This window comes from Stegodyphus dumicola, chromosome X2 (assembly GCF_044657685.1).
Source record: "Stegodyphus dumicola isolate Sdum_Otavi_A_Nest chromosome X2, ASM4465768v1".
Taxonomy (NCBI): Eukaryota; Metazoa; Arthropoda; class Arachnida; order Araneae; family Eresidae; genus Stegodyphus; species Stegodyphus dumicola.
Window position 1 is genome coordinate 48,027,611 of NC_140781.1, and position 22,238 is coordinate 48,049,848.

The following is a 22,238-nucleotide window of genomic DNA, read 5'->3' on the forward strand; positions in this document are numbered from 1 at the left end:
GCCATTGTTTTTTCACAATGCGAGAAACATTCACGCAGATTATTCATTATTTAGTTTCTTTAAATATAATACATGGCGATAATATTTAGTGGCAACAATTTGAAAAGTGAATCAACACAAAATGCCAAAAGAAATTAATAGCCCTTCTGAGCTGAAAATTAATTTTACTAAACTAATGACTTCTATCACATCCTTCTCGCTTTTTCATAATTCAGAATATGAAAAATTATGATAAAAGAGTAATTTTCACTTCCCTTGCTGGACAAATTGAACGGATTCAAATGATTAGTTTGGTTTATTTAATTAGGGCAAAGCATTCAAGGACTATTTGCCTAAGGGAAGGGATGCCTTCGCGGAGGACTATTTAAGGGAAACTGTCTCGTATCCATGCTACGCATGGGGAACAATCAAGAAAAAACACGCATGGACTCAGTATGTTCGCGAGGATTCGAACCTGGGACCGAACTACGAGTGTTTAGCGACTTTACTGCTCGGCTGCTAGTGGGCACCGTATTAAACTGAAACAAAAATTATAAATTATATTTTTTGACATTCTGCATTAGTTGCAGTAGCTTGAAATTGCATTTATTTAAGTTTGTTTTAATATAAAGCTTTTTCTGTGGTATATGAAGTTTTATGGGGGGAAAAAATCTACTTATCGACATGCGTTTGAATACTCTTTAAGAATAATTTCACGATTCTTATATTCTGATGCACGCTATAGTCAAATACTTTATTAACGAATATATAATTATTTTTACGGTATACTGTTTTGACTGACCAGCGGCCGATTTGTAAAATCGCTGAGAACTGGTTGTTCGATCCAGGGTTCGAATCCTGTCGAACTGGCTGGCTGCATGAGTGTTTTTGTAGTTTTCCACATGTGTAACGTGTATGCGAGCCAGTTTTCCTTAAAACGTCCTCCCTTCTCTTAGGCAGATAGCCCTAGAGTACTTTGCCATAATTAAATATAAACAGACACCTTTACATTGTATTTATACTGCAACAGGTTTTAATGACTTGCATACAAAATTTAGTGATTAATTAATCTAAGATATAAATTATTCACAGGAAATAAGACTTTTTATTCAGATTAAGAAAAGTTATTCGAAAATAAATTCCAAATATCTCTTTTAAATATCAATACTAAATTCATATCCGAAGTGCGTCATCAGTCATATCTGTTTCAGACTATGGTCAGAAAGAAGGCAAGCAAGAAAACGTCAGCTTTCTAGTAATAATTCAGTCGAAACAAAAATTTCCAGATTTTAAATGTTTTGCGGTTGAAATAGAAGGAAGCCCTTTAGCTGCGAACACATTTGCAAATTATAGCGACGGAGAGGATAAAAGGTTAAAAACTGAAAAATACTGACCTTTTAAAAATATACCCTTTGAAATTTCAGCACTGCCATGATTAGTCAAGGTAATACGGGTAACCGGTGTTATCTTCGATAAATGAAAAATTCAGATAAAATGAATGACTAACAATTTTAGATTGAAAATACGAGCGTGTTAAATTGTAAGCTTGTTTCATACACTAATGAATTTAATGTTGCATGAAGACAAATAGATGCCCACATTTACGCTCATTTTTGACTGTGCATTATTTAATAGTACAACTATACACGTACCTCACCTTACTCAAGCTGAACTCTTTTCCCGATTTCAGTGAAGATATTGCTTCTGATAAGGCTACCTTTGGCGCAACTGCAGGTGCAAGAAAAGATTCATCATAACAAAGTTTAAAGGAACAAGGCAGTCGTTGTTAAAGCGGCCATTGTATATGCATTGGGCGACATTTTGGCGGTTAATGTCTGAAAATTAATAAACTGTACATTACAGATTTCACGATTAAGTTTGCTAATTTCGGCGAGTAACATCGGTGGTTCCTTTAACAAAGAACCAAATTTCCCGGAACTTTCCAAAGCTGAAAACACCAGCCAACTCAGAAACCAAGTAAACCACGGTATTGTGACAAAAATCAAAGAGAAGCCGACATCTGTTCCCAGAACCCTCGATGAAATGGATTTTTGGTCGAAAAATTCAAGAACCTTTTAGAACTATCACCGAAATTTTCGGTTACATTCAGAATGCTAACTTTGTCGATAAATTACGATCAGGCCTCCAAACTATCCAGGAGCTGATGGAATTCGCAAGAAAGGATTAACTCCTGAGGTAAAGAACTTTATTTTTCTAATGTTACTCCCCAGTTCGCTGACTCCTGGAACCGCACTTATTCAGTACTTTAATTTATTTTGCCATCTTACTCCAAATTTTAAATTTGTTTGTTTCCAATTTTTCCTTATTTTCAGAGTCTATGCCGATTACCTAGGTTTCTCATTATTTCTTGTAAATTTTTCTACTCATTTCTTTTTAGTTAAGTCTTAATATTCTCTCATCTTTTAATTTCTTAAAAAAATTAGTTATTTAACTCTTTTTAAAAATTTTGGGAAAAAAGAAAAATTACTATCATTTGTATATACTCATTACTTCATTTAAGTTTAATTAAATGCTATTTGTTACTTTCCGCTCATGATTCGAAAGCACTAACATGTTTTACAAAGGGTATGGTCTCTGAACGCAGGTACCCTGGTGTAAGCGCCAATCAATAACCTAGGCTTTAACAAAGAAGTGCCAAGAACTCCTTTAGGAAGGAAAAAGCACATATTTGATAGGAGAAAGTTAAAACAGTTTTAGTATTTTTCAAAGACCTACCAGCGACCGAGCAGTAAATTCCCCATGTGTAAGGGGGGAGGTTACATTTGGTTTAGTTGGTTATTCTGGTTAGGAAGAGATGCCTTCACGATGGGCGTTTTACCGGCAGGTAACTCGAATGTCGCAAAGTACGCAAGAGCTATCTTTCTAAGGAAAAGATGCTTTCGTGGAGAACTTTCTAAGGAAAACTGGCTTTTATTCACATAACGCGCAAGGAAAACCACGGAATCAAACCATGCAATTAGCTTGTTCGCCTAGGATCGAACTTTTGTTGAACTCCCACCATTCAGCCGTCTCAACCACTCGACCACTGTTGGGGTGGACATGTTAAGGGAAGCTGGCTCGTATTCACATTACAAATAAGAGAAAATGATATAAACAGTCGATTAAAGATTCAAATCCGGGTGAAACTATCCTTGTTCGGTGGACTTTATGCACTCGACTGTTAGTAAGTCTGTATTTGTTAGTTGAAACCTTTACTCCCCATCATCAATCTTTATCATTATCATAAAAGGTTATTTTTAGGATTATATATATAAGAAAGTCATAAAACTATGTTAAACTTTACTTTCTGTTAATATATTTATCGACAGGAATCCGCTCATTTTCTCGCCAGTAAACTGTGCTTTTCGACCTACAGTTCATTTCCTTAACTAAATATTTTGCAAGTCCCTTCACTTACAGTAAGCAAATACATATTTGGGGGGGGGTAGTCGATTAAGGCTAAGCACACTAGGCCTATCTAGGCAGGTAGCCCTAGTATGCTTAGTGATGGAAGACTTTCTATGAGAAACTACCTCGTATGCACATTACACATGAGACCAGCCCGTTCGCCTAGAATAGAAACCATGTCTGGACTAGAAGTGTTCAGCGACATAACCGCTCGATCGCTGGCCGGCTTGTAAACACTGATTGCAGATCAAAATCACTTAAAATTCTCTTGTGAGAGTATTTAAAGATCAGTACCATTTATAATTTTTCCTGGATTTAATTATTCAGCACTCATTCTACCCTTAACTTCGTTTATCCCCCCCCAATCTTCTCGATGAAGAGAAAGATGATGCAGAGTAAAAACTGATGAGTAAATTAGAGGGGAGGGAATTAGGTTCTTCCCCGTTACAACAGTGGCGAGAAACGAGAGTTGGGGCTTTCCCCCCCCCCCAAGCAAAAAATAACAGGTTACCTATCTATACCTATATGCATGTAGTTTGTTTTTTCGGGAAATTTAGGGGGGATTTTTCATTGCCAAATATTTAATATTCTTACCAGTTTCAGTCTTTCATCGACGGAAAGAAATACTATATGCTTCATTTCGGCTTTGATAACGTGTTTGACACATTAGTAGAAAATACCGAGTTGTCGTCACCATAAAGTATGTATTTAAAACTAATTTCGGCATATTTAATATACTCTGGTGTTCAAAATTAACATAATTTTCAAATTCTGTTGATTATCTCCAAAACAGATGGAAGAGACTGCAAAGAAATTTGAAATGGATATAAGTTGATAAAATACCAAAACATACTGTAAAACAGTCACGGCACAAGCAGAAAAAGTTTAAAGCTTGTGAAGCGCAGGAGGGTCTAAAACAGAGGTTGCAAGATGAAGGGGAAAAGATGACTAACAGGAGTTATGATCCCCTTTTGCAGCTCTCAAACATTGTTACGATTATGAAATTCCAAGTAACAGTACTGCAGATACACCTCATACATCTCGTCACAAATTTCAACAAAAAAATTTCGAGTTTCTAAAGTTTGAAGATATAGTAAAAATAGCTACGAAGGTAGTGCAAATTAGACGAAATATTGCTAGAAAGTTGGTAAAACAAGTTTTAACATTCTGCGAAAACTCCAAAGGTTTGGTTTATTTTATTATGGCAAAGCACGCCAGGGCTATCTCCCTAAGCGGAGAAACGTCTTCGTGGTGCTTTCTAAGAGAAACTGGCTCTTATACAAGCTACACTTGACGAAAACCACGAAAATGCCCATACAGCCAACTCGTTTGCCGATATGCTTAACCCCGGATCAAACTACCACTGTTCTACAGTTTTACCGCTCGGTCGCTGATGAGCCTTAAACCTCCAAAGGATAAACATTCTTGCACAGTGTTTCAATAATATGCAATTATTTTTTAGGTAAAAAGCAATATTTATGTATTCTATTATGATCTCCAAATTATTTAAAATTTATTAACTGAAAAACGATTTCTAAAATTAGGCATCACCAGTCAACAGGGACTGATCCGGCCTGAACGAAAAGTACGAGTGTCTGTCAGTTAACGGTAACTGAAGTGGTCTCAATAAAGTATAGTGTCAGTCACCGCTGACTGACATAGTGCTTAGCGTGTTAAGGCAGTTAATCGATTATGGCATAATGAATGACAACTGATTTCATAAAGAAGTTACTACAGAAAAGTGGCTCATATTCACATGCACAAGGAATTTCTGCCCAGCCTGAACGTCTCGAAGACGAATGAAGCAATTACACAAATTAGAAACAATTAAATAGCACAGTCATAGTGTTTGAGCGTAAAATGTTTCATTCCGCAGACATAAAAAGTCAAGAACCTGCTTAACATCATACTCTAGATAACCTTGATACAAACATCGCGTGATTGCCCCTACGTAACTGTTGTTAATGTGAATTTTAAGCATGACAGCATACTAACAATACGCCTCCATACCAAAAATCATTTTTGAACAAATCTTTTCAAGCTGTCATTTTAAATGACGGCTGTAAGTTTACTTGACGAGTTTCAGCGAAAGAGACATTCTTGTTATATTTATTGAAAATAATGTCTGTTTTTCACTTTCCTGATTTAAAATTATTTTGTTTTGCTAGGCATAAATCTATCACAATTTGCTTCCGTTCTCTTGTTAACAGAATAGAGGGGGGGGGGGAATATGCATGCTTTTCATACCATGTTTTATATGTTTCTGTATACTTCCTAGGAAAAAAAAAAAAAAAAAAAAACACGCAGAAGTGCATTATTATTATTGCTCAAAGGAACAACACATATGTCTACTTAATTTGAACTTCGAAAAGAGTTAATCTGAAAATTATTTTGAAACTTTAATGTCTAAAAAGCGCGCTAACTTTTTTTTTTTTTTTTTTTCCTTTTTTTAGGGGGCGCTTAAGAATGCTCTTGAAATTATCGAGTTTTATGCAAAATCTATGTAAACTTAATTAAGTTTTTTTGCCTGATTTTAAAATGCAAAAGATGATTTTAAATTACCTTTAAATAAGCCTTTAAAATGGTGTCCCACAAAAAATGTTTGTGGAGTATTAAAAGAAAGATTTTGTCAAATACGAGCACGCTTTCAGTTAAAATTACATACAAATGATTGACTGATAGAAGAACTTGCCTGGCCATAATTTGTTCGTTATCGTAAAATAGAGAGCTATCCCAGTCATGGAATGGCCCACCAGCGGCCGAGCATTAAAACCACTAAAGGCTTGTAGTTCCAACCCTGAGTTCGATTCCACGCAAACGGGCTGGCTTTGCATGGGCGTTTTTACGGTTTTCCTCACGTGTAATGTGTATACGAACCAGTTTTTTTTTTTAGAAAATCTTTCACGAAGGCATCCCTTCCCTCAGGCAGATAGCCCTAGAGTGTTCTGCAATAATTAACCAAACCAAACACAGTGAAGACTTCCTTCACGGCGGACATTCTAAGTGAAACTGTTATTTTGAAAAACATATTGACTACCTTTTGAATGCAATCTTTCTTCATAAATTGTTTGTTTTCAAATTTGCATTATTATATATGTAATAAAAACAAATTTAGAAGTAATGATATTGTGGAAACACTTGAACGGCGTAGATAGTATAGAACGTAGAATCCGTAATGAAGAGCAAACTTGGCAGCGGAGGCGGATTAAATATTTATTTTTATTTCAGTAAATATGCTGCGGCCACAAACAACTTGGCATACTTTTAAAATGGTTAAATTTTTGATAGATTTGCAATACTAAGACGGCAGCAGTCCAGCTAAGCCGAAGTGTAAAAAGCTAGTGCCTTGGTGTTCAGGATGAAATCTTAAATCCAGACCGACTTTTGGTTCTCATATGCATTTGATGGAATAATTAATACTGATGTAAAATTATTATTGGCTGTTTGAGGTTTAGTTTCATTTCATCACCAGCGTTACGCAAGAACCATATGAAATGGATTAATCTCGAGAAATGACGCAGAGAAAAAAAAAAAGAGATTATCTTTAGAATAGAGAAGGGAAATTAATTAAGAGGCTATTGCTAATTTAAATTATAGTTTATCTTTTTCGCATTTTTTTCATCTTTCATAGATATTTGAACATATCACTGTACTCACACTAACAAAAAATGCGTAGCACAACAGCCAAAAGAAAAATTTAATAATTTTTTCAACACATACTTGTGTTTATTACCTAAATGTGTACGTCTGAATAGGACAAAGCACAGGACGGCAATCTGCCTAAGGAAGAGACGCTTTTTTGGAAGATTCCTTATTAATGGAAAACGGCTCGTATATACGTTACACATTGAAAAAAAAAATCCGTGGAAGCATCCATGCCGCCATCCCATTCGCCGGATTCGAATCCAGGTGCAGAAGAATGTGTTGGAATAATCTGTGTTCATAAAATACGTAACTTTCTTGAGAGGGGGAAGGAATAGAAATAAATATATGCCAAAGGATACTACACCTAAATTTGTGTTTTTATGGATATCTAAGGGTAAAGCGAGTTTTAATAAATCTTTTTTCTTTGAAACTGTAATAAACATTTGTTTTCATCCCAGGTATTTTGTTGAGAGGAGATTCAAGTTGGATAACTACATTAATGTTATTAATAAGAAGAAAAATTTTAAAACATGTAAGCAGACCTGATTTGCTTCTAGTTATCACCTCCCCGCCCCTTCAAGGTGTTCTAGTTTTAAGAATATTAGTTATTTTTTAAATTATATATGAAATCCTTCGTTTAGTCTTTTTTTTTAAGTCGAGGCTGGACGAAATAAGATAGAATCAGGAAACTAGGGGACAATTTTCCCTCTACTACAAAATGCTGGCCTCAGTTTGGGCGTCGTCTGCTTCGCTCCAATGTCAGTGTTTGGAATGTGAACTTTTGACGGCCTCTTTTGTTTGAAATCGAAAAGTACTGGAGCTGGAAGTTCCTGTTGGAACAACTTTCCCTCTTTGTTACAGAATTTTTCTTTTTTGTATACCTTGCAGATAAGAAAACTGAGTAACCAGTGCTGCAAAAAAGATTGGTTCTATTACTCTGCAGAGCTGTCACTGTCGGATTAAGCGGTGGGCTACTAAGCTTAATAGGGCTGCTTGTACGTACATAAATAATTTAAGTAAGCTGTTTCCCTGGTTCTAAAATTAAACAGAAAGCTATTTGCTTTCTGTGTCCAAATAACTCTGCGTCCGATACTTGCATTTACGCATTATCTGCTGCCAATATTACACATTTATTCATGTCAGAGTATAGTATCTATAATGCCAATTGTTGATAAGATTGTGTTAAAAAAGACAAATGCTATCTACTTAAAAGGACGTGGAAGACTCGGATAAACTGGCTCTTACATTATACATAGCAGTGAACTTGAAAAACATCTGAATAAAATTGCATATCCATTAGTATTCTTACAAACATTTATTGATAAATGCGATTACATTAGCAGCTGAACTTATAAAATACTGACACATTAGGTATCTGCATGTAGCTTTGTTTTTACACATGGTATAAGAACTGAAAAGAAATCAATGCAGTGCATGTCAAAGAGATAAATCAATACGTTTATCAGTTTTTTAAGCACTGCAAATTACATAATTTAAAATGCAGTTGCAGATAAACTTCTAGCATTTATCCAACAGCATAACTACTAGCCTTTAGCTAGTCAGGCGCAATCTGTGAGACTGTTCCATTTATAAATGTTTTGCTAACGTTTCAGCAACGAAGAATACAGTAGTTACATAAAATTAGCAAAGCAAAAACCTTGTATTTGGCGTAGAATTTGTCAAGACTGTCGATTTCCAGAGCAAACAGGTGCAGATCCCTCTTCATCAGGAGCAAACCCTCTACCTGTTTGCCCTCGAAATCGATAGTCTTCCCTAAAACCTAAGCCAAACACAAGGTTTTTGTTTGCTAATTTAGAATATAACACTTCTTACATTTTAGGATAAATTTTTAAGAAATAAAAATGTAAATGAATATTTATTTTCTCTTGCAATAATTCTAAAAAAGGGAATCTTCCAATTCTTACAGAATTTGTTCAAATAACAACATTGTGAACTGTGGCGCAAGAACAGTTTTAGTGAAATGTTATTATCTATTTGTTTTCAGGCATATCAGTGACCAGAGTAGTTGATGTAGGCCTAAACTGAAATCGCTTAGCTAGAAGTGGATGTTATAATTAACGGCAGTTATGCAGTAAATATACATATACACACATATAAATAAATAATTACTTGTGGGATTTATGTAGCATTCAAACAATTTTACAGTATCATAATTAAACTCCTTTTCCTTATTCTGAAATTTCATTTACCGAAATATCCGATTACAAGATCTTATCAAATTTCGGAACAAAAATAGAGTGAAAATCTTATTCCGAGTTTTATTATTTATTTCAGTTTACGGCCCGTTGTAACAAATTTATTAGTATTTTTTTAGCTATTTTTAAAAACGGCTGTCTTACAAAACGGTAGGTTAATTTTTGTGGCAAACATTTACATGACCAGTTAAGAGTTAAACCCCATTGGCGAATGGTTATTTCGTTTTAGGTCTAGTTCCTGATGGCTAGCTGCATTCCATGTGTTTTAATTTTCCTTTGCTTAAAAGTAAGCGTGAGCTGGCCGCCCAACCGGTATAGTGGTTAGCGTCGCTGACTGCTGTGCCGAAGGGCCCAGGTTCGAATCCCTGAGAAGGCATGGATGTTTGTGCGGCATGGCGGCATTCTAAATATGCAGCAAGTCGAAAGTCCTCTCGTGTGGTTTAGCGAGAACGAGGAATTTCGTGGGCTTGGGCTGACTACGTCAAATAAGCATAAGCAACAAGCGTGAGCTAGTTGAGAATAATTTTCTTCACAAAGATTATCTTCCCTAATTCAATAATTTGAATATTAAAATACAAAATAATCATAGGACATAACTTAAGCTGATGAGTGTATACAAATGAGGTTTCTCCAGAAATCTCAGCATTCCTTGAAATATGGATATGGGAACTGATCCTTTTTACTGAGGGGGCGGAATTTCTGCAATTGGTATTTCTAAGAGTTTATTGGAAGAGTTTTAATGAAAGTGTCAGTATTCGGAATTGCTCAATAAAATACACCAGGAAACATATTCAGGCAACTGGAAGCAACAAGTTAAAAGGTTTTCCGAATAGTTAGGTATCATCAGTTGCGTAACTAAAGTTTTGCTGTCCGGGGCGATCCGTTAGCCACCCCTCTAAATGGACATAAAAAATTTATTGCAAAGATTGCCATAGCTCATTTTAGAATTTTTTAAAAACTTTTATTTTACTATTTAAAAAAGAAAGCCCCAATTTATCAAGTGCAATGTCACGCAAGAGAAGAAATCTTTATGCAACTCTAAATAACAACGAAAATTCATTCATTAGAATTACAGGTGGGTGTTGGTGTATTTAATTATGGCAAAGCACACTAGGGCTATCTGCCTAAGGGGAGGGATGCCTTCGTGGAGGGCTTTCTAAGGAAAACTGGCTCGTATACATTTTACACATGGGGAAAACCACGAAAACACCCATGCAGCCAGCCCGTTCACGGGATTCGAACTTCGGACCGAACTACCAGTGTTCAGCGACTTTACCGCTCGGCTGCTGGTGGGCCAATTACAGGTGGGAAAAAACACAACTTGAAGTACAGTAAGATGGTTGATGGTTTGGCTGAGAACTTTCTAAGGAAAATGAACCCATATCCAGATTATAAATAAGGAAAACTTTGAAAATCCCAATCTAGGAATCCAAACCCATTGTTCAACAATCTTACCAATTCGACCACTAATGAGAGTAGTAATAACCTCAATATGAGAAAGCTTTTTGTTAACACATTCCCATAACCGCCCCCTGATTTTTCATAACGTCTCCCGATAGATAACCGAATCTCATGGTTTTTAATTTTTAATCTTTTCTAAGGCAAGTGTTTCTCAGCAATAGGTAAAGTTCATTGAAGTAATGAAACTTAAATTATGCATATTCCATTCTCCAGCCGTAGTAATTGTCAGCATATTTTATCTTACTAAATTTTATGTAGTCTGAATTGTCTTGATAGAACTTTTAAAAAAGATTTAAGCAATGTTTAATCAATTTAAAAATTATTAATTTTTACACCAATATATGCTATGCTGTATTACTAAGTTTATCTGCAGAATAATATGCACGTTAATTTTATTTTCATCATATTTAAAAGTACTTTGATAGATAAAAGGCTTTTGTTCACTACTAAGGAACTGCAAAATGGAATTGTAAGAAAATTACAAAATGAAATTGACCAAAGAACATAAAATTTAGAATATCTAATTAAATAGTAATATCTTTTACACCAGAATCGAATTAAACGTAGTGCAGTTACTTGAATAGTGCATTAGAAAGTGAACTTAAATCAATTTGGAGTTCTCCTGAAATGGTCTGGTTTGGTTTATTTGATTATGGCAAAGCGCGTTACGACTGTTTGCCTATCTCCTGAAATAGTGCCCACTACATCACATTAAAATCTCTCAGAAACTTCTGGTTTTCATGCGAGAATATAGTTTTTAAATTTCAAAGTTGGCAGCTATGCATTTCCAAGTTCTTGCGATTATGATAAACAAAAGAAAAGTAATAAAAACTTCAGAAAAACACACTATTTTCTTTCCCAATGCACCGTTTCTATTTAACTTTAGGTCTAATTTTTCGCATTTGTATACTGTGTTATTCTCAGATCCATTTGTTAGTTCTATTTGCCTTATTAACCGAGGTTTTCAGAGGTTACATTGATAAAGCTAATAGTCTGAGTATGTCGAAACATTTTCAGTCTCAAACTTATGATGGAAATGTAATGTGCATAACAAAAGTTTTAATGCACCAAGCGCGAATTTTATTTTTAAGACAAATATTTATTATTTTAGAATAGACGAGAAACACGCCAATGTGACAATCAAAATCGCGAAACACTCAACAAGTGTTTTAGTATATGTACGCTAAATACAAGGTTGTTATTGCGATTTTGATTTATTATTTTGCATCTACGAGACTGATGCAAATACATTAAAGAAATGCAATTCACGAGTGATATCAATATTTATCTAATTTGCTTTCAAACGCGTATTCGTAAAATATGGCTGAATTTGAAAATACTGGTTAAAGAAGAATTAAAACGGAGAGGAAATTTGCACTTATGCTTTTTTAATTTTTATTTACCTTTTAACTTTAACAACTTTTTTATGAAATTTCACTCACGTATTTTAATAGATACTTTCGGTGAATTAACAATAAATGATTAAAGAAGTTCTCAGGATCATGTACATAATTTGGTTAAAAATAACTTGAATTTCATTATTGGTTGCATTGTTCTTAATATGAATGATCAGACAGGTTTCAGTGATACTTCCGCTTTATCTGAAACACAATGTATACCATAATTTTTTAATAAACAAAATCTTGTTGAACACAAATTCCAGTCAGTTCCTTAATGTCATACTCAACGACATTTAGTTATATTTCTTTTGTGCTTCCTATTCTGTTAAATAACCAGTTATACAAAAATAAAATAATGTAAAAAAAATTTGCCCGTTCCCATTTGAGAAAAACCGGTCATCATTAATGAATTTATTTTATTATATATTCATAAATCTAACCTATACAGTGTCTAAGTTATTCAGAAACTTATATCTAAATTTACGTTAGTTAAAATTTGTCATATGGTCTTAACTTCAAGAAATTTTTAAAAAAATTTGGAGTACTCAGAAACTTTTACTTACAATTAATATTTAAGTATTTTTTCTATAATTTTAAAAATTAGTTCCGCTTTATTCGTAATTGAAACTAATAAGTTGTGCAAAGTTTGGAAAATAATTTAAACTGCATTTTATACTGTACAGTATACGACTTTTTATAACTATTGCAAACTAAGAACATTGGAGATAAATTCTCAACAGAAGTCAAATGAAACGAATACGATTTTTTTTTAATTACCTATCATAAGACGGATAGCTTAGGTTAGCACAGAGAGGCTGATCTCCTCAGGAGGAAGAGATGTTTTCATAAGCTGATTCTCAAAGAAACTGATTTGTATTTAAGCTACACGTGAAGAAAACTGAAAAACTTCAAGCACACAGATTATTCGGACAGTTTTTATCAAACCCATAACGAACTACTAGTATTACGCGGTACTGCCCACTCGGCCTGTAATAAGCCACTGGAGGATGAAATCAACATATTGCCCTCTGGATTCTCTTAGCAAAACTGGCTTAGTGGCTACCATTTTTTTGTTAAATTAATATATATATATATGTGTGTGTGTGTGTGTGTGTGTGTGTGTAAATTCAACGTGTAGCCTGACCTTTTAAATTCAGTTAATAGCAGGAGATCAATTTCGCTGCTTTTTCAAAATCCAAAGAATTTGCTAATTTATTGTGAGTAAACGAATAGCTCGGGGAATATTATTTGATACTTAGTAGCAGTACTTGCATGCAGTTTCATCATTGTTCAAATGAAGAGTTATCAATCTTTTGCGTTATGTTTAAATTAATTAGCTGAAGTTAGTTTAATTAGCTGAATTTAAAACAGTTCAGATACATTCAGCGCGCTCATGTAAAACATGCCCAAAGGCAGGAAGCATATTATCTCCCAGACAGAAACAAAACATAGCCAATAGCTTGGATCGCATACTTTTTATATATGATCTATATTTGAAAAACATTATTTGACATAAACTGGGAAACCTGCCGGAACTCGTCCTCATTTATCACAACAATAATGCAAACAATTAAACAATATGGGAGGATAGTCCATAATACTTTTATCATTTAATCATACTTTAATCGTTTTAACACCAAGAAGATCCATATAATTATTTATTATATGGATTATATAAATAAATATCAATAAGTAGTTGATTTTTAGGAGCTCTCGTGAGCAATAATGTACTCACTATAACAAAACTGAACTAGTCTAGCATAAAATCATTTTTGCTTACCTTGTTCTGTATGCACGAGAAACCCAAAGAAGCATAAAAGTAAAAACACATGAGTTGCTTTAGTCATAATTACACTAAATTATCAATCTTGCGTGAGTTTCTTCTTGTCATAAGACACCGGCAACCACATACCTGTTTTCCCACTCCAACCTTACCGCTGTGCAGGTAGAGGAAAGTGAACTTGAGAAAATGAATCTGCCATAACGTTTCATAAATGGCGCGAAAATGGGTCGCCAAACTTTCACTACATTCGCCAGATTCAATTTATTAACCAGCCACAGAAGCCAACTGCAAAAAGAAAACAACGCATTGTATATTTCGAATATTAATTTTATTTTACACTGCATTTAGATTATTGACTTGACTGTAAAGTTTTCGCACTTTATATTCTAACACAGGAGTCCCAAAATTTTTCAGACTTTGACATCTTGAATATCAACTTTTTATCGACTTAGTGCTACTATACTATAACTATGATAGGACCGGGGGGGGGCGAAGGAAGAACCACTAATGGGATTTTTACATTATATATTTTAGAGTGTCTCCTGCTTTTTAGATTACATATATCTAATGTATTTGTAAACAAGAGGCTCTATTATAACACTTTTATTTAATTAGGGCAATTAATTGACACTATCAGCGTGACGGGGGTACTTTACTGTTGATGATAAATGGAAAACACATTTGTGTAAAATTTTAAATTAGGCAAAAAAACAACCTTATTTTGGCGTATATTTTGAATAAACTCTATCGAATGCGAGGACGATCAGACACAAGTTTCTCTTCGTTATGAGCAAAAATATTTTTGCAAACAAATTTCCCATTCCCAAAAATTTCTCCCTCACTCCACTTCCAAGACAGTTCTGCCGATAAGCTACACTGAATATCTTTAAATAACCACAGTGAGTTGACACAGACTTTGATGACAAACATTAAGATGGGTCATTCACCCTTTTTTGGACTGATTTTCATCATGATTTGAGCCAAATATCAATACTCTGGTCAATGTCATTCTAGATTTTACAACGTCGCCGATAGGCCAAGCAATACCTTGCTACCAGAGACCAGAAAACTCGTAGATGCTTTATGCTTTGGTGTTTTTCCTGGCATTCAGCAGGATAATTTGTTCCTGCTCTTACCAGTATCCTCAGAGAATCCCGACTGGGCCTGACATATGATGAAGTCCGAAGATGAGAGTTCTCCATACGAGGTAGAACTGAAGAGGTGACACAAGAAGAAGCCTTTTGCTTTGATGTTTTGAAAGCAACGCATGAAACTAAACTCGTGGAGTTTTGCTTATTTTGCCTTTATAAGTGTAGTCCCCCAATTCGTATTGTTATTATACATAGGACTCAGGCATATTTTTTTTTCGCATTCCTCTTTTTGTTTATTTACTCAAGAAATAATGATTATTAATTGCTGTTTACAAGAACAGATTGCTATTCTATGTTGTACATAAGAATTTTCTGCACACTTGTATTGTTTTTTTCGCGTTGTACAATGGTTTGCAAGCCCAACACGTTTCGAATTACTCAAAACTCCATCGGGCCCACCAGCGGCCGAGCGGTAAAGACGCTGAACACTGGTAGTTCGGTCCGAGGTTCGAATCCCGCGAACGGGCTGGCTGCATGGGCGTTTTCGTGGTTTTCCCCATGTGTAACGTGTATACGAGCCAGTTTCCCTTAGAAAGTCCTCCACGAAGGCATCCCTCCCATTAGGAAGATAGCCCTCGTGTGCTTTGCCATAATTAAATAATCCAATCCAATCCAAAACTCCATCGTGTGATTCCAAGCAGCTATCCCCCGCCACCGCTCTTCTGCAGCTGCTCCAGACACGACTTGCTGATCATCGAAGCTTAGGGCTTCATTGTTTTCTCTCTTTTTCCTTACAGGTCCAGCTCAATTGGAGAAACCTCATCTTTGGACCATTACATATGCCAGGATCCTGAGTAGACTCATTCAGGATTCTGGAAAGAGCAGGAGTAGTGCATTTCCCGCTACATGCCAGAATAAATATCAAAGAATTTGATAATACTAAAATTGTTAAATAAAACAATTCTTCGAAAGTCGATTTCCTCGTATATCATTTTCTAAGCTTCAGGACTAAAGCGTAGTTTCATTAATTTCGGAGCTCCACATACCTCTGTATAAAGATCAATAAATTACTTGTGTTACTTCAGTACATCTAGTGCATAGTAATAATTACTGCGATACACAGGTACTGCGCAACCATGAGAAATGAAGTTGCATGAAAAATATTCCAATATGAATTCCTTTAATAAGCGCGCTCACCAACGGCCGAGTGGTAAAGTCGCTGAACATTGCTAGTTCGACTTGGGTTCAAATCCCGGGCTAGCTGCATGGTTGGTTTTTCCCCATGTATAACGAGAATATGAACCAGTTTCCCTTAAAAATTCTTCCACGAAGGCATCCTTCCCCCTAGGCAGATAGCCTTCGAGCTGCTTCGCCTTAATCGATTAACTTAACCTTTAATAAATTATCATCAAAAGTCCTGCCTAGTACTATTTCTTCCCTGTTTCGATTCAATGTCACACGTAACTGCTTTATTTAGTACAAAAATACAGGTAAAGTTTGATTGTAAATTACAGTAAACATTTAGAGGATAGTCTGGCCTAAGCAGAAATGCTTTCGGGGTCCACCGTGTGAAGAAAATTGATAGTATTTAAATGCCCCATATGAAAATAACAAAAACCTTATGTTATTAGACCGCTCAATCATCAAACACCGAGATGAATTAATAATGTTCAGGGAACTTGCAACTGGTGGGTGCAGGTTTCTAAGCCTCGCATGCATTGTTTCAGTGACAAATACTATTATTTTCTTATTCGAGTGATATATAACTAAAAACGTTTTTTAGATTGTAGACGTATTATCAGCAAGCAGTATTGTGTGATTCTAACTACTTCTCGCTTTCATAATATTTATGCAAGCAAAGTAGTTAGTTGGTAAGTTCGTCTCAATGACTGCCTTTGCCTCCTCCCCTCCCAAAAAAATTCTAAAGGAAGGGATTAAAAAGAGTATTTTAAAACCACTACTTTGATGGTAGGGTACGAACTGCGAGAAATTTGATCGAAGATCCCCTTCCCCCTCTTATCTAATCCACGAACTGCGCGACGTTTCCTGTCCCCTCTTTCTTTACCAAGAAGATTGGGTGCTACAAAAAGTCATTTATCGCCATTAATGGAACATTTTATTGAGACTGTAAGCCTTTATTTTCGTTTATCAATATTGTAAAAATTGGGCATACAAAACAAATATTACTTTAAAATCTGGCCTGTGCTAAACTAAAAATGAATTTCTTTTACACTCATTTTAAAGTTTTATGATGCTTAAAAGAATGATGAACCAGATCTTTTTTATTCTCTGTAAGGATTAAAAACTTTCCAAGCTGTAGATTTTAGTCGCTGATATATATATATCAGTTTTGAATAATAAAATTGATAGAGTAATGACATACACAAAACTGATACATAATCAACCTATCAAATATCGGATTTGTAGCGCACCTTAAATAAGTTTCTTGTTTAAATAACCATTAACGAATCATCTTAGATAGCAGAATGGTTTTAACTATCAAATTTACCATTTTAGGTAAATAGTTCTAATTTAATTTAAGCAATTCTCTTTATTAAATCTAAAAATTGGATTTCTTAAGTGGTCCTAAATTCACACTAATATTATTGCAATATATTACCGTATTAAGCTTTCCATTTTTAGTCATTGAAGTTATTTAACTATTTATGGTTTATTATTTATGGTTATTTTAAGTTTATTTAACTTTCTTACAAATTCTATATTTTAATACTACAAACGTTTAAATATTTATTCTGTTTTCAGTTACTCTACTTGGTGTACTTTGGCATACATTTAATTTCTAATGCATAGTTAATTAATAAATTGGTAATTATGAGCGTCTGCAGAATTTTCATAATTAGCAAAAAAAAAAAAAAAAAAAAAAAAAAAAATCGAACTCCCCTTATATTCATATCTTGGGATTTTCAGTTCCCTTTTAATCCATTCCTTTTTCACATATTGTTGCACTGTATTCAAGTTTCATATGTATGTTATCATAATAATTAAAATTTATTTACAATTGATACGTCAGAGTTTCAAACGCATACTAATGTTGTTATAACAGATTTCATGCTAAGCTTTTTTTAAATTTAACTATTAATTTCTGCAAACATTTAAATGATTACTTAAATCAACAAAAAATATCTCTAGCACACTTTGATGCGGAATAATCTTTTACACGCGAGTGAGCTATACTAAATTTTCCAGTCTAGTTCAGACATCATGACTATTATTGATGTCATTTTATAAAATATACAATTGATATGCTTTATAATTATTTAATTTATGATATTATTATAATATTCCTTGCTGTAATATTGTAATTAATGAAAGATGTTTGTAATGCTAATATGAATATTTACTAATACCTTTTATTTTAAAATTGTAAGCCCGTAGGCAACGGGGGGAAGAAATTTTGTTCCGTGCAGTTTGGCTATACCAGGACGAGGGGGATTTTCATTCGCGCAGTTGGAGTACAGCCACTGTGATTTCCATTGAATTTATTGATTACTTTTGTCAAACTGCATTTTCAGTAGTTAAAAGTACTCCCTTGCAAGAATAAGTCACCTATTGGATTCATTTTAACAAACAGTTCCAGATAAACTGAATTGTGTAATAAATAAAGTAAATAAATATAATTGTGCTTGGGGAGTTTAGAGTTATCATCTGCCAAACAAACATTTAATGATTTCGAGAGTTAAAGCTGTCGTTCACTTTCCCAGCGTTAAAACTATGACAATTTTCTTTAGTTCTCATTTTTAACAATACACAATTGAAACGGTCTAGGGTCATAACTCGAAATGTCGGAAGATTGTATCAATAAAAACTGTTTGTGGCAGTAGTTTTCTTAGAAATGACTCAGAGATTATCAGATGACGGCAAAGCGTAGGAATGGGGTCATTGGAACAACCAGAGTGACCGGTTGTGCAGCCGGAATTGTTGCTTTATGAACATCTCCCACTATCCCTTAAAATTCAGGGGAGGCTTTTCTATAGCAGTTGCTCAGTTTCGTTTCCGTCTAGAAATTCAGCCAAGGACACGTTCATGAGAAACCGGCTAAGAACACTGCTCCACGATTTAATTATTCCTTGATTACACTAACAGTATCTTCAAATTTGAATCGCGGTTAAGTAACCAGCGTTATCTCTTCTATCGTTATCTATTCTATCTCTTCTAACTTCTTACAGAATTATCTACTTAGAGACATTTATAGTATTAATATATTGCATGAGGCTGCTTGATCGTACCCTGAACAATTCGCACGCAGTTTAGCATGTTCAGCTGAAAATCGGAGCTCAGACCAACTTACCAGTGTTCATAGGCTTTCCGCACTGTACTGGATAATTGTTTCCAGTTTAAACTATTGTCCACCTTTTGCACTCTAATGTCTCCGGTACCGGGATATTCATGTATAAACTCTTAATTCGTATATTCCGCGGCCCAATTGCAATGTAATCTTATAGCTGGAATTTAGAGTGTGCATATCTGTTACGCATAACTATGGTTAACTTGAATCTTGAGTGCAGCTTATTATTTTAATTTATTTTCAATTGCAAAAAAAATTAGTGCTGTGTATCATATCCTCAATCTGCTCGAAGATGAAGTAATTAATACAATTTTGCAGCTTTAGTTCGTGTAATATCGCAACGGGAAAAAGAAAGAGAGAGACTTGCTCACTTATAAATTCGATTTGCTTGAAAATAAATGTAAATATTTCTGCGTATCCACTGAAAGCTAAAACATTAATCATTCTTAAAACGTGTTTAGACAGATGTGCATTTCTTAATTTTGTGCGCGGTGTGGCAAATACCGAGTCTCAAAATATGACGTCTAGACTAAAATATAAACACCACCTTTAGAAATCTTCTAATAAATTATCTTTTAAAAATAACGTTTCAGAAATAAACTATAGCACTAAAAATATACGCTAATTTATCGATAATTCGTACGCGCCAGTGGTCAAGTGAATAAGACAGCTATACAAGTACACTGGTAGTTAGACTAGGGTTTGATTCTTAGCTAACGAATCGGCTTTATGGGATTTCTTTGTTTTTCCGGATATAGTATGATGTGCGCACAAGCTAGTTTCTGAAATTCTCCCACCAGTGATCGAGCAGTAAAAAAGCTGAACAGTGGTACTTCTATCCGGGTTCAGATCCTACGGAATCGGCTATGACAAAAATTGGAAGTTTTTTAATACCAGTTTCGAAATCAGAAGTTTGAAGGTAAGTTTCTAAAAATTGTATACAGATAAAATATGAACACAGCTACTTTGTTCACAAGACTTATCCATCTCTCTCTCTCTTTCTATATATATATTACAGATAATATTATGCTTCTCTTTGAAAAAACTTAACTCAGTTAATTCCTTAAATATATAGGTTCGCCAGCAGCCGAATGGTCAAGTTGCTGAACACTGGTAGTTCGGTTCGAGGTTCGAATGCCGCGAATGGGCTGGTTGCATGAGCGCTTTCGTGTGTTTCTCCATGTTAAACGTGTATACGAGCCACTTAGAAAGTACTGCATGAAGTCATCCCTCCCCTTAGGCAGCGAGGCTTTACCGTAATCACATGAATAATCGCTTTCATCAAAGTTAAAATCACTAACTGGTCAGTTTTCACATGATAAATACAACAAACTTGGACCTAGCCACCATTTGGATCTCAGTAAAATTTCAACTGAACCAACCTCTACTAGGCAAGTCTGCAGGATTCATAGAACCGGATACATGTATCCAATTTTTTCTTATCTGAAAAATTTCTTATGTCTCTTACTCTATTTCGAACAAAAACATTACACGCTTCTTCTCGAGTAATCCATGCTAAGACTGTGAATGAGTCAGTCCAAAAGTATACTTCTTCATACTTGACTTCTGGCAGAATTGCACGGGGTAATCTAGAGGCGATAGTTGCTGCAAGCAGTTCAAGTCTTGCGATGGTAATTTCTTGATTCCCTGTTAGAGATACTTTACTCATGGCTTGTATAAGATGAATTTTAATACATCAGAAGTCTCTGTTCCGATGAGTGCAGTCATTGCATAAGCCTGCTTGCTGGCATCGCAGACAAAATGGATGGAAGTTTTTTCACAAGTATCTATGAGACGAAGTATTTTCATTAGTATTTATGAACCTGGCTCAGATTTGAGTAAATTAACTGACTACAAGGGGGGTTTCATGGTTTGCTCATGTGTAACATAAATACGAACTAGTTTCTCTCAGAAGTCATTCCTCTCTTCAGGCGGATGTCCACCACTGGCCAACCAGCAAAAGCGCTGAACACTCATACTTTGACCTGGGTTCGATTCTAAGACAATGGGTTGGCTGCGTGGACGTTTTTGTGGTTTTCTCCACGTGTTACGCACACACGAACGATTTTCTTAAGAACGCCCTTCATGGAGGCATATCTCCCTTAGGCAGACAGCCATAGTGTGCTTTGCCATATTAACTGATCAATGTCAAATATAATATCAAATAAACCGAACCAAATCAAACCCCTTACGCAGATAGCTCTCCCTTTTCTTTGCTACAATCCAAATACTCCAGTGCCTTCTCCCCATTAAGCTCATTACGCTAGCATGCTTTACTGTCCTCGGTTAAACAAATAAATTAATTTATACTGATGCACAAACTATAAAATTAAGCTATAAAAATCATTAATGAAGTCAAAATTCAAAAGAGTATATGGGTAAAATTAGAGCTGTCTACCACAAATGCTGTCGCGGAATGATTTCCTGAAGGGGCACACCTCATAGTCTTATGTCTAGGGAAAACATCTAAAAACACTTGTGTGTTCTGCCTGGAGTTGAGCAAAAACCAAAGCTATTTTTTTGTTTATTTCAACGGCTCAGATTAGGTTAGGTTATTTAAATATGGCAAAGCACACAAGGGTTCTCTGCCTACCGGAAGGGATACGTTCGGGGAGGTTTTCCTTAGGGGAAATTGGCTCGTGTTCACGTTACACAAGTTAAAATTCGAAAGAGTGTGTGGGTAAAATTAGAGCTGTCTACCACAAATGCTGTCACGGAAGGACTTCCTGAAGAGGCACACCTCATAGTCTTACGTCTAGGGAAAACATCTAAAAACACTTGTGTGTTCTGCCTGGAGTTGGGTAAAAACCAAACATATATTTTTTTTTATTTTAACGGCTCAGGTTAGGTTAGGTTATTTGAATATGGCAAAGCACACAAGGGTTCTCTGCCTACCGGAAGGTATACGTTCGTGGAGGTTTTCCTTAGGGGAATTTGGCTCGTGTTCAC

The 22,238-nt window shown here is 35.1% G+C and overlaps 1 protein-coding gene across 4 annotated transcripts in view; it reads right to left on the minus strand.

Moving 5' to 3' along the window:
- Positions 1–22,238, minus strand: part of LOC118197731 (UPAR/Ly6 domain-containing protein rtv-like) — an 85,855-nt gene that overhangs the window by 3,450 nt on the left and 60,167 nt on the right. Inside the window, exon 1 of one of the 4 annotated variants that reach the window (XM_085809902.1) lies at positions 13,890–14,073. The exons of 1 other annotated variant lie outside the window; for it this stretch is intronic. In XM_085809902.1, the coding sequence (XP_085666028.1) occupies positions 13,890–13,956 (67 nt within the window). In that variant the 5' untranslated portion in view covers positions 13,957–14,073. Of the gene's footprint in view, positions 1–12,886; positions 12,909–13,889; positions 14,074–22,238 lie in introns of those variants that run through there. 2 more of the 4 variants (XM_085809905.1, XM_085809904.1) reach the window with 2 other exon arrangements.